This window comes from Diadema setosum, chromosome 19 (genome assembly GCF_964275005.1).
Source record: "Diadema setosum chromosome 19, eeDiaSeto1, whole genome shotgun sequence".
NCBI lineage: Eukaryota > Metazoa > Echinodermata > Echinoidea > Diadematoida > Diadematidae > Diadema > Diadema setosum.
In genome coordinates this window covers 4652711-4666922 of record NC_092703.1, presented here as the reverse complement: position 1 = coordinate 4666922, position 14212 = coordinate 4652711, and the positions used below count along the sequence as shown (strand labels likewise).

Below are 14212 nucleotides of genomic sequence, written 5' to 3'. Positions count from 1 at the left end.
TTGTGTTTGTGACAAATATGTCATTTTTTTTTTTGCCAATTAAGTGAAACTGTCATCATACATTGTCAAGACGTATATAGACTTACTAGGAGAACTATGCATCATGGTGAAGGCAAAGTAGTCACCATAGCGACATTTCTAGGTTAAAAAAATGAGATATATATATATATATATATATATATATGTAGGCCTATATAATTATATCAAGTTTTCCTACCAAAAAAACAAGTACGGGCACAGGTACTGATACAGACGGCCAACGTTGGTACAAGCACTCCGAGAATGGCTTTTACGAGGGAGGAAAGATGCTGCAACTGTTTCTCTACAGATTGCATGGTTTGCATATCATCACATTGCAGAGAGAGAGGTTCTGTAGATGGATTGGAAGAACACAAGACCTCTTCACTGTGACTTTTATACTCCATACACGTGCATATATCTACACCAATCTCAAATGTAGCAGAACAGCAGAATACAGGCTTGTCCTTCTTGGTCCAAAACATTCCACTCAAATGGGTTCTGTTGATATTCATGTACAGCGGAGGTAACCTCAGATCAGGATTGAAACAGGCAATGTAGGCAGATTGTGTTCCCATTGTAGCGAGACAGTTTATAACTGTCCATGTTTCGTCACTGCCAAGGTAATTCTGGATAGAGAAATCTGATGGCGCAACGCTGCTACACGTAGCTGGTCCTGGGGGGAAATCAATCGATATGTAATTACTTCGGGTTTCCAGAACCATAGTCCCCTGACTGTCGTATACAACACAAAGGTATGCACCCTCGTCTTCTCTGTTGATATTGGTGATACTCAGTCTCACTACAGTATCTTCACCTCTTGCTTCTTTGGATACCTTTATTCGGTCTGCCTGCTGAGCATTTAAGTGTTCTTCACCAGTTTTGTCGAAAAGTATGATTGAGCCTTTCCTTATCTCAACAGATACGTCGTTAGGGTTGATATCAGGGAATGTATATTCTGCAAGTGCATCTTGCCCTTCTGTAAAACTTAACCTTAGTGATCCAGCTGGGAGAACATGAATTAGATATACAGTTATGACAAGCCATGAAAGTAAATTACGTAGACTTCCCATGGTTTTCTAGCTATAAGCTTTGTACAGTCAGCAAAGAGAGATTGTACTCAGTGTGATATCCACTTTATTTTTGCATTAACAACGAAATTTCTATCCACAAGTTTGTTGTTGTTTTTTTTGCACTCCCAGAGCTTCATTAAAGTCCCTATAAGTCAAGTTGATCGGGTTGTGTCCGACCCTACGGCATCACAACGTCCTCACAGAACTGTGATGCACACGGAGAAGTTGTTTAGAAGAGACCCATTTAAATCTTTGTATCAAGTCAGAAGACGGCCCTTCCACAGTCGGAATGAAATATAAGTCAATATTGTTCTGCAATTGTTTGGTTCTGCGATTCTCTCCAATCCGGTTGTCCAAAATAATGGCTGAAGAGTTTTGATTTGCTGAATAATAAACTAATCATACCTGCAAGAAGACGGAAAATGGTTTGAGGCGAATGAAGAGAACATCTACAGACAAGTTGATATACACCTCTTATGTATTTTTGAAAATTTGTATACATAATGTTAAGTGTTTGATTTTTCTTCCAAATCTTCACTTTCTTTAATTCTTTAAAAAAAAAATCTAATTTAAGATCTAATGAATATATTTTAGTTATACTTTATCTGTGATGGCTGCTTTCCAAATCTCATTATCGGCACATGATGTACATGCAGACAGCACACCACTAATTGTTTTCTTTCTTTTTTTTTTACCAGGTTATAGAAGATTTGTTATTGAACGTAAGAAGACATTGATGGATTTTTTTTCTAAAGATGGCATTACAGGTATGCCTACTGTTCAAACAGTGAAGGGTTGGAACAGTACAAAAGAAGATAAGGGGAAGGAACATAATACAATTATCTAACCTTTAATTTTGCTTTGTCCATTGTCCCCTTTCGTCTTAAAGGACAAGTTCACCTTCATAGATATGTGGGTTGAGTGAATGTAGCAATATTAGCAGAACACATCAGTGAAAGTTGGCGGACAATCCGTTCAAAAGTTATACATTTTTGAAGTTTCTGCTCAGTCACGGCTGGATGAAAAGACTATTATAGCTTGTGATGTCACATGAGTACAACGATATAAAGAAAGAATAACAAAAATTCAACATATTTCCATTTTTCTCGCATAACAAAAGAACACTTGACTTTTTTCTTTCAGAAGGCAGGGGGAATAATATTACCTTTACCACACGTCAGTAGCAAGTCCAAGAAATGTGCATCTATTCAAAAAGTAAATTTTTGTAGCATTCTTTTTTTATTTTTCTTATATAGTTGTACGCATGTGACATCATACTCTGTAGAAGTCTTCTCTTCCAGCAGTGACTGCGCAGATACTTAAGATATTCACAACTTTTGAACGGATTGTCCGATTTTCCTCAACCTTTCACTGATGTGTTCTATTGATATTGCTGCATTCTCTCAATCCTTTGTATATGAAGGTGGACTTGTCCTTTAGTTTTGACAGAAAATTTTCAAAACACACCATCCAAACATATGAACAATAGTAATTGTTTCAACTTAAACTTATTACTTCAGTTTTCCCATAATATTATCGCAGTACAAAAAAAAAAGAAGTTAAATTCTATATTGCTGAGCTCAAGTGAACTCCTATCTTCAGGGATGTTATTCTAAAACAAATGCAATTATCTTAGTAACGCATTAGACATAATACTCACCCTTTCATCACTTACTTGCTCTCTTATCTTGACTGCGGCAACTTCGTACTTAGTAAAGGGATGGCATCCTTAAGAACACTCTCGAGGGATATAAGAGACAGAGAACAGTCTGTCCAGAGATGTATTATTATGGTACATATCATTTGTACACTATGCATACGTTACATATTACTTATGACGTCGAATGGAATGATTGGACCATTCTCTGTTGTGTATACTCCTTCTAATGACGTATTGTATAGATTAAAAGCCATCTGATGGGTGTGTCTCCAAGGCACAATCTAAACAACGGGATGATTTCCTGCAATTAAATTTTTCGTGATATTTATCGACAGAGCAAAGTCTGTCGTAAAAACATAAAATTTATTATGTATCTGCAGCAAAAAAAAAAAAAAAAAAAAAAATTGCTCATGATTATCTCCAGCCATTAAGGTTTAATGACGTGATATTTATGGCTTCTATAAACATGCATTTATACACCCATAACATCTATAGGGCATGCATGTATGATAATGACTGGTAGTCTTTCTATAATAGTGCAACAGATTACAGGATGTTAGATGTTATACCGAATTATTCAAATGGGAAAAGAACCATGGGAGCTGCCAGCAGGTATGGGAAATCAATACAATATGAACATTATTGAGGAAAACATAATGCACTCGTCTTTTCACTCTGTCGGATGTTACAGATTTTATTTAAAAAAACACGGGGGCTACTTTGTTTAATCAATCGTCATATACTACCTTTTGTTGTTTATGACGCATGGTGCAAAATGAGGTAATCACCTGAATTGACACGTAGCCATGATTTTAAGATCATAAATTCATGTAATGAAAAGTCTAAATTCCACCACCACAAAATTCAAAGAACATGAACATAATGAAGAAAAGGTGTGTTTGCTTTGCCTGAGTTGATAAATATTAGTTCACTGCTACACACTAACCTTTTTATTTTGTTCTGCTTCCTTCATTTCATTACATTACATTTCTTTTTTTAGCAATACTAAACATCTAAAACAATTACATGCACATAATGAAATAGTATGAGTACAATGTAGAAACGAAGAACAATACTGTGAAAGTAAGAATACTTCGCATCACTTCAAATAATGTTGAATCAAAATTTAAGTTGCGGGTGATGGAAGAGATATGTTGAATAATCAAGCTTTTATTTTACAGTCTCCTCGTGACAATAATAGATAACTAATTACTGAACAGCTAATAACACACAGGAAGCAATACATTGCTACGTTTTGATATTTTATTTTATTTGATAGCTTTAAAGCTTGCAAATCATGAACTATAATAAATAAATACCCTGAGGCTCATTGTGTGTGGTATATAATCATAGTGAAAAATACAACAGACTGGAGGCGGACGCTCTTCTCGATTTTGTTCTCCATTTTAATCGAGCTGTCGACATGATTGTCACCATTGTAATAATTGTATAATGAAGAGCTTGCTTCCAAATAGCGCTAAATCTATTGAAAAATGACGGATTATAGCGCCTTTTGATCGCAAGCTCTTCATATCGTGGCATAATATTCCATTTAGACACTTATTGTAATGTGTGTTCCTTTGGTAGATAATGACGAAGGCCTGATGACAGGCCGAAAGCTCAATTAAAAGGGAGAACACAGGGCCGGCGGAGCGTTTTGAAAAATGGGGGGGGGGGGGAGGCCTTCAGCTCATCTTTCTCTCTCGATTTCCAGTTTTCTTCAGCTGATAAACAAACAAACAAACAAAAACAAGACACACACGTCTTCAGCGAGAAAAAAATAGCCTTACCGCGCTCACACTTCAAGGTCTCTATTTCTTCTATATTACGCACTTCCGGGGTAAAAAAGTGGGGCCCAAAGTGGTGACACCTTATATATTCCTTTGTATGGTGAAAAAAGTCCCCCCCCCCCCCCCCGGCCATGGAACAAGATCGACAGCAACGTCCGCCTCAAGTCTAATTTCTTTACAGGGGCCCCAATAGCCAAGCGTGCAGCTGCATTGTTGGCTTCACGCAATTATACATACAAACTTTGTAATATTATAGAGTATTGATCACTTCGTACAGAAGTGCATGTGACGTTAATCGAGTAGGGCCTACAGGACATGTATGGATGAAATGTTTTTCATGGGGTGATAGAACAGTTTTGATAGAATATGATTTACGTTCCCTATAGGGTCTAGGACAATTACTCTTGGGCGATGACCCTGATGGGCAATTACCCCAGACCCTTCTCCAAACCGAAACACAAACTCTAACCCTAAACCTAACCCCAACCGTACTCTAACCTTATCACTAACCATTATTTACCCGGGGGTAATTGTCCGGGAGGGGGGGGGGATTGCCTTTAATACGGTTCACTATATTGGGGGGATGCAAGGAAAAGGACACCACACACACACACACACACACACACACACACACACACACACACAATCTGTCATGACATTGTGTGGTGTGCTTTTCTCCTTTATATACACTCAGCAAAAAAAAGAAAGTAAACACTTTTTCAAGTTTAGATTTATCATAGAATACTTGGCTGAAAGCTAATGTATTATATACCATATTAAAGGTAATTTAATTGGCTATCAACCTAGTAGGTCAATATAAAGGGAAAACTTATGCGTGAGTAAACACCATTGTTTTTTCTCTTCCAGGACACAAATGTAAAAATTGCAAAAATGAACTTTTAGTTGTCATTCATGCGTATGTGCTCTCCCATAGAACAATAAGAACAGACAACAAATTTCACACAAAACGAAAAATGAATTAAGTTGAAAAACTAAATCTTTGATCTCTATGATATCTTTAAAGCCCAAATGATCAATGAAGGCTAAAAAAATGGAGGAAAATAAAGCATCCTATGTCAAAACAAAATCTAAATAAAATAAGAGAAAAAGTAAAAATTAACAAAAATGGTACAAATGTGAGCCTTTTTTTGAAATTAGGAAATTGTAAATAATGTGTGGTTCTTGAAATTGTCACATGGATTCTTAAATCACTATATTAAAAGAAATAAATAAAGAAATTCTGCTCATTTAATCATCTTTATGCTTATTATTCCCTATGTCATTTGAAGTTTGAATTGACTGAAAATTCTTATTTTTGCCCTTTAGTTCCCCCCTTTTTTTTCATAGAGGTTATAAAGATATAAAGAGAACAAAAACTTATTTTTCCCATTTCATTCATGTCTCTCGTTGTGTTAAAGTGGTATTTTGTTGTCAATATTATCGTGAAGGGCACTTGCAAATGAAAGAGAACATATCAATTTTTGCAATTTTTGATTTTGTGCCTTGGAGAACAAAAACGAATGTGCTTACTCATGTGTTAGGTTTTCTTTTTGATTAAATTATTAGCTTAATAGCCAATTAAATTTCCTTCAATATGGTATATAATACATTGATTTTTATAAAGATTTTCTATGAAAAATATAATCTCGAAAAAGTGTTTACTTTCTTCTTTTTTTTTTTTGCTGAGTGTACTTGTCAAATCATTCCTAACTGTAAATTATATAGAATGCGCAGTGATTGGAGCCGAGGAATATGTGAGAGGGGATCCCCATCTGCACGAGGAAGTTTTGCATTATTTAGAACAGAAATCAAGCAACCTGCATGAGGCACACTTCATGTGGAACATCTGGGAAAATTTTCAATCTAAAAGGTGAAATAATTCGTTGGCTATCTATTTAAATTGCAAGAAAGAGATCAAATCAAACAAAATTAACTTGCATAAATTATACAGAAATGGTTTTATTCAATGCGGGGGGGGGGGGGCATTATTTTTCATGAAGCGTTTTGTCCGACAAATTTGTGGGGCAGATTTGCTCTCAGCCAGTCAGATGCAAGAATTTCAGTAGCTTATAACAGAAAAAAAAATCTACAAAGCACTTCATGAAATGCCACCTGGGCCCCGTTGCATAAAACCCTTACCGCTGGACTTACCGCTCTTTTCTAGCGGTAAGTCTTCAGATTAGCGGTAATTTTTTATAATCCTTGATGCTGATTGGCTGTGACGCCTAATTTTGACGGTAGTTACCATTGAAATTCAATGGTAGACTTTATGCAACGGGCCACTGATCTAATAATTTGGAACCCTATTAAACGCAGCGACCGCGAAAAGGAAGGATGTGGGAGGTGGATATACCGGCCCTCATTATACGCGAGGGAGCTTTTGCATTTTTAGAATACATTTAACGATCTGGCACACATGTCGTTCCGTAGAATATTTGGAAAATTTCAGTCAAAAACAAAGTAAAATGGTATACGTTGATTATAAATTCAAGATGTAAGGTACAAGGCAAAACAAAAACAAACACAAGAATTTCTGACGTGATTTTCTGATTTCTGTTGTACGATATACTGATGAATTTTCAAAATTGCAGGCTTACACGTTGTATGTGCTGTAGTAATCTATGAATGCAAGCCAGCGACTGAGACAAGGTAGAATTTATAGGAGGGGATAATCCTTACCGCGCGAGGAAGCTTTTGCATTTTTAACACGAAAATTAACCGATATGGGGCATACTTTTGTATTTTTTTAATGAAAAATTTTCCATTAAAAATGGTAAGAGGATTCCTTGGTTGTTTACTTAAGTTTCAAGAAAAAGCAGAGAAGTAGAACAAACTACAGTTAGTACATTCTGTCATTGGTTATCTCTCCTTTACTGGTCACATAATTTGAAGCTCCCTGATCTACGAGCGAAGAGACCGAGATATTGAAATGGGGATGAATGTGAGAGGGGGGAATTGCAATTCGACAATCTGGTGTGCACTTTTGGTGGAATATTTGGGATATTTTCAATCAAGAATGTGAGGAAAATAATTGCACATGGAAATGTGAATGAGATATCAGTTGGATATTCTGTTGTGCGTCTTCATTTTCTGTTTCAATCTTGCGGCTGTGGATATAGTGCTCACCGGCAATCAAAATAAACGGCAATAATAGATATCACTAATAATGTCACTATAATTCTCACAGCGAACTATAGGATAACGTGAATGTTATTGGCAAATAAGAGAACTTAATGAAATTCCTCATCGGCTCGTGATTTTCTTGCTTTGCTGATCAAAATAATTTGAAAGTCTGATATCCGAGTATAGAAAATAGGGTGTCTGAAACCCCCGTGCTCACACACTATTTGCGAAATACGACCATTACATGGTTGACTTTTGGTCAAAGTCATGTTTTTTTTTTCTTCATGGAATTCTTTAGTTGAATTTCATTATGAACTAAAATAGGCATCTGTATTCTTCTCACTATGCTTCTGAATCAGTGTTTGGACAATGGCGAAGAATTTTCATGGTTGTTCCTTTTTTTTGGGGGGGGGGGTCAGAGGGGTGTCCAACTTGGCCCTGCTCTCCAGTGGAAAGGAGGTGGGTTCTTTTGAACCTCCAAACATATCTTTTACTGAATATCCTATGAGAATTTAGTACATTCAAGGAGGTGAGACTCACTTCCCTGGTACAAAACCGAAAGTCAAAAACAAACATCCACGGTTTGTAATGGGTTTTTCCAAAGAAGCGCACGATGTGTTATGTAATACATGTGGCCGAACGAGAAATGGGCGAGTTTGTTGTTGTTCGTTGATAGGTTGTCTTCCGGTCGTTTTCAAGGAACAAATATAAAAAATAAAAAGATAAAATAATTTGACAGAGTATTTTGCCCACAAAAAGTGTTCTACGAGATATTCATACTAATATAAATATGCAATTTTACTTTTTTCAAGTACTGATAGCCATTTATTCATCATATTTAACTGTGTATTATGCCATATCAGTTTTTGCATGGCCGTCTAAATTTCCCAAACGTCTGAGGAGAAGGTCTATGCCTATGCCTACGACCATGCCACGCTGAATATATTTTTCGATTTCTACCTCTAATCACTACCAAAATGGCACATTCAACTTGTCTTCTACGAGGATGTGTGCAGTCTAGGTTGTTTTCCATACAGAAAAGAACACTTGTAAGGAAGAACATGAGCAAATTTCATTCGAAAACCCTATCGCGTTTTCAGTCTAGCGATAGTGCCGTGCTCCGCGAATTGAGCAGCGGCTCGTCGCTCTGTACTTCCCCGGCACCTCCCCGCTCCGCTGCTAAGGAGCGGTGGAAGTCGATTGGAGCTGCTACGTGCGGAGCAGGGAAACGGGAAAGATGGTGAGGTCGGAAAAGGTCGAATTCTCCCTGTTTGTGATAAATGAGAAGAAGTTAGGCGATCCAGAGATCGGAGGGCCATTTGGTCTTTTGATGTAGACCCCTAGTTCACTGAATGATGTTCTCTATGGTTGATTGATGATAATGTTTGCTCTTTGACTTTTGTTTACACTACAGTTTACCTCGGGCCTCAGTAAGTACATTTTGTGTAGCACAGTACTCGTTCTAGTGCCAGTGATTACCATGTGAGCTATTGACTATTATTAGTATTAGGCCTACTATACTGTATGTAGGTCAAGCCAGCTTGTGTCTTCTGTGTATCGTCTGTCAGTGCCTATCATGAAAGACACATTCTTGTCCAGTCTAACCTGAGCCAGAGGCTTCTCTTTTCTCATATATGCAGGCTCTGTTCTTCATCCTCTCACCTTCACCAATTTGATGAACAGCATGTCAACCCAAACACAACATTGGACCGGGAGGAGTTGGAAAAATTCAGAATTCTCTCTCAGCAGTTCTGGAAGGAAAATGGAGATTTCCAGGTGATATGTTATTTTAGAGTTATAAGCTTACATGTCAAGCACAGATTCTTTTTTTTTTTTTTTAATTCATTGTTACATTGCAAGTAAATATCTTTACGTCCATGAAGCAGAATGACCCCCATCACATCTTTCATTTTGATCTCATTACAAATGATGCTCAGGTCATAGTTGGCCAAGTAAAAAAAAAAAAAAAAAAAAAAAAGATTTTAGTTTCTTGCGTTGTTTCTTTGAAAAGAGGAAGATAAGGGCACTTTTGTTTCCTTTTCCAAAATGGCATTATTTTGTTCCTAAAATCAACAGATTATAGTGTCTTTTCAGCAAGACTTCAATATTAAATGCCCCACCAGGTAGGTAACATGTAGGCTGTGCATGTGCTGAGGTTCAACACCTGAAAACAGTGAAATCAATCCATAGTTTGTCTTTAAATGTTATCATTTATATGCAGACAATTTTTTTGTTTTTAATGCAGTGGCTAAAAACAATGCTAGTGAGGAGGATAAACAAATAATTTCTTTATTTTTGTATTTATTTATTTTTTTCTTACTTGGCCTCTTATACCATCAAAAATGTTTAAATAATAATATTTTTACCAGCTTTTCATTTCTTTTTGTCTTTTATGGTAGGCTCTCCATCGCTTGAACGAACTAAGAGTCCCTTTAATCAGGGACACCTTGCTGAAGCAGAGAGCAGAAGGTCGCCATAGCAACACAAAACCACTTCATGGAGCTACCATTGTGGATGTGGGCTGCGGGGGAGGAATTCTCTCTGAGGTGAGAAGGATGAGAAGGCGTGGTTAGCTTGATATGATGATCTAAGCTTTCTACCACCAGAGCAGTTTACATTACAGTATGTTTATATGCCACATATTGTCACCTGTTGCAGATCATTTAATCCACTGAGGATGGACTGATTTTTGCAGATACAATGTATTTGTTTCTTGTGGGTTTTTTTTTCCATCATCATTATTGTGGCATTCATTTTCATGTGCATGTTTGTGTAATACCGGTACTCACTTTTTCTACTGCGCCTTGAGCCCATTAGTTATGTGGAATGGGTGCATTATAAATACCGTGTATTATTATTATTATTATTATTATTATTATTATTATTATTGTTGTTATTATGATTATGATTATTTTTTTTTATTATTATAATTATTATTATTATTGTTGTTATTATTATTATTATTATTATTATTATTATTATTATTATTATTATTGTTATTATTATTATTATTATTATTATTATTTTGCTACAACAGGCATTTCCCATAGACACCTGCCCGAGTATACTCCGGACTCGTCCTCAATGGGTTAATTAACAACCAGCAAATATGAGCAGTCTCCACATTGTGTATCCAAAAGCACAGATTTTAAATCCCGTCGTGTGTTATAGCACTGGGGTTCACCTGGTTGAACTAAAATAGATATGTATTTGAAATGCGCATTGAAATTTTCCAATACTGTAAAAGTGGAAATTTTCGCGGTTTTTGAAATTTTCGCGCGTTTCGCGCAACCAGAAACCAGCGCGAAAATAAAAGCACACGAACATTTTTGCCTGCCATTATATGTTCCTGTGTGTGATGTCATGATTCCGCGGAGTTATATACACGCGAAACTCTTCTTACCCGGCCAAGCGCGAAAAATTAGTCACGCGAAAATATCCACTTTACAGTATGTTTGAGTAACTGTCGTAGGAACTTAAGGTGTTAGTTCATACATTGTACCTTGTATTTTGCTATTAATGATAGGTAAATACATTGTATGCAGTATTTAAGTATGAGTCACTATTAAGATTGATATGTATACATGTATTCTGCTTATTTGCTGTTATTTATATTGTGTTTTCCCAATAGCCTTTGGCCAGACTGGGTGCGACTGTCATTGGCATTGATGCTACACCGGAGAATATTGAAGTTGCACAGCACCACCTGAGCCATGACCCAACTATCAGAGGAAATATCAAGTACATATGTGGAACCGCCCAAGATCTCATTGGTACCGAGAGTGAGAAGTTTGATGCGGTGGTGGCATCAGAGGTGATAGAACATGTCACAATGAAAGATGACTTCATACAAACGTGTGCAGATCTTGTGAAGGTGAGTACCATTGTTAAAGGTAGGGAATCCCATTTGCATGCCTTAAATGAAGAGTTGTATAAACACAGTGGTATGTTGAAGAGAGTATCATTTTAGAAACTCCCATAAAGTATTGAAAGTGGAAGTTAACATTTATTACATTTTTATTGACCGTTAGATTTTGAATTGAATTTTTTTCGGGGCTCACCGTAAATTCCAGTACATTACTAGGCTACCTTTGCAGACCCATGCACTGCATGTGTGTCCATCATGTGTATTTTGTGAATAAAGTTCATCAAAACTTAAAAACATTTCTATATACATTCTTGCCACACACTCTATATGTTAATACATCAGCTCTTATACTTTTAGATTTGTGTTTATAGATAAACGAATACAAAAGACTGCAACAAAAAGGCTTAAGTGTGGCTGACACACAGAACTACTGAGTAGTTGAGTTTTGTGCATTATTCAAATTGTAGATAACTGTTGACTTCCAAATTTCTAAGCAGTGGCCTAAACAAGTCCACTGAGGTTCATATTTAATGTTTTGCTGCATTTTAGGAGTTCTGTAAAAGGTATCCCCTACCTTTAATCTGTACATGAGCCACTCTTTAGTTGTGTGGATTTTTCATATTCATACAAAAAGATGTGATTATTCCCTCCTTTTTTGGTAAAAATTCTTTGCTTAATTAATGGTTCACTGCCATATTAACAGAATGGGACATTTTGAGAGATTTGGTTGAGATTTTGAAGGGGGTACCATTGACCCTTGCTTCCCCCCCCCCCCCCAAACACCTTACAGAACGTTCTGTGGTCCGTGTCTGGGGTATGGTGTGCAATAATGTGTGTTCTGCCCAGTTCCTGTATTTCCAGTGTCACCCTACTCTGCCGTTTAAAAGACCGCTTAGCATGAGGATACCATGCAGTGAGAGGCTTGCCCAATTCAGAAATGTATGTTTGACAATCCCCATATTGAATTGTGTACATAATCTCTAAAGGGGGTACCATTGACCCACCATACTGAATGGGGAGGGTTCTTTTGGAATGAAAATTGTGTACTACGATCAAAATTATTCTACAATTTTGATCTCAAGATACCCCAAAACGACTCATCATCCTGGCAAATTGCATTAAACCAAGTGCATAGTTTCTTCGCAGACCCTTTCCATGTATTGAAAGAAATTCCAACAGTGGACAGAGGGAGCCCTTCTGAGAATTAAACTATGTTTTGGCTTTGAATAAGTAGATGTTGATTGTCAGAAACCTGTGGCCAGGGACTGATTATTTCTGCTTGCAATCCATACAGCCTGGAGGAAGTCTCTTCTTCACAACCATCAACAAGACCTGGCTCTCCTACGCCTGTGGGATCTTCTTGGCAGAAAGGGTCTTGAGCCTGGTCCCAGATGGGACTCATGACTGGAACAAGTTTGTGAGCCCGGCCGCCGTAGGACAGTCACTAGAAGACAGTACGTATAAACATGGATTTTATTTGCAAGCAAGACTTATTTTGCTTGTGATTTGCATTTTAGCAATTCTCTGTTTGCAGAGACTCCAACTCTCCTACTTTCGACGGGAGATCTCCCGCCGAAAGACCATTTTTGCAGAATCTCCCATTCTTCCACTTGAGATTTGATTTCTCACTTAATTTCATTGTATGTTTTTTGATAAAATAAGCCTTAGATAGCGCGAGAGAGCATGTAGAACCCTAGACCGCAAGGAACTTCGCACACATCAAGTTGGAGTCTCCCGTTTGCTAGGGGTTTCGGGTGAGAGAATCTCCAGATCAGAAGGTGCTTGGGGTTGGAGTCTCTGCGTTTGATTTTTACACACACATTTCAATCCCTCCCCCCCCCCCCCTCCACATTATTTTATCTAGGTATATCATAGGATTATGTGGGAAACTTGTAATATGTTTTTGTGTGTCCTGTGATTCTGTGTGAGTCCGCTTGAAGATGATTGAAATGAAGATTAATTATATTTTTGTACACAAACCAGATGAAAAACTGCTCAACCACTACATTACACATAGTTGTCAATTAGTTTTAGTCTCTACCCTGTTACAATTCAAAACTTTTCTTATGTAATTGTCTTACCTGATTTCAATTGATCTATATACTTTTCTATCAAATATATTTTTGTACAAAGCATCATCTTAATATCTTGATGGAATTTCCCTCTGATACTGTCTTTTTTTCGAAGATGATGTTTAGAGCACTGTGGAAAGACACCACTAAGGCAATGTATTAAGTTCAGTCTTATTGTATGTTTGTATCATGTCTTGTCTGTGCAGATAACTGTGAAGTGAAGCTCACCCATGGCATGCTGTACAACCCCATCACCAAGAGATGGAGTTGGACAGGGGACACTAGCATCAACTACGCCCTCGTGGGGAGGAAGCTAGAAAGGCCACACGAAGAAGACATGGCTGGTGTATGATGACAAGACATCAATTTTCTTTCTTTTTGTTTTTCGTAATCTAGTGCTGAAACAACTTATGTTTTTGGAACCAGATACTTCCAAAGTTGCTGTCTTTACACAGCAGAAAAGATGACCAGGAAGCCAGGATGTGATGTATCTCTGCATTACTGTGATAAAATCGCAAACCGTGAAGCAGAGAAAGATACAAAATGAAGTGATGTGGGTGAAGCGTGTGGACATTGAGGTTTGTATTAATATCAAAACTTTGATAGTT

General features: G+C 37.2%; 2 protein-coding genes across 2 annotated transcripts; one reads left to right on the top strand and one right to left on the bottom strand.

Moving 5' to 3' along the window:
• Positions 1–203: 203 nt before the first annotated feature.
• Positions 204–1091, bottom strand: LOC140242919 (uncharacterized). Its single transcript, XM_072322666.1, has one exon. The coding sequence runs from the start codon at positions 1089–1091 to the stop codon at positions 204–206; it is 888 nt and encodes a 295-aa protein (XP_072178767.1).
• Positions 1092–1846: 755 nt separating this feature from the next.
• LOC140242917 (ubiquinone biosynthesis O-methyltransferase, mitochondrial-like) lies at positions 1847–13996 on the top strand. The gene is made up of 7 exons (XM_072322664.1): positions 1847–1858; positions 8765–8904; positions 9305–9440; positions 10064–10210; positions 11296–11538; positions 12827–12986; positions 13811–13996. Exons 1-7 carry the CDS (start codon positions 1847–1849, stop codon positions 13954–13956), a joined length of 984 nt encoding a protein of 327 aa, XP_072178765.1. The 3' UTR covers positions 13957–13996.
• Positions 13997–14212: the final 216 nt, after the last annotated feature.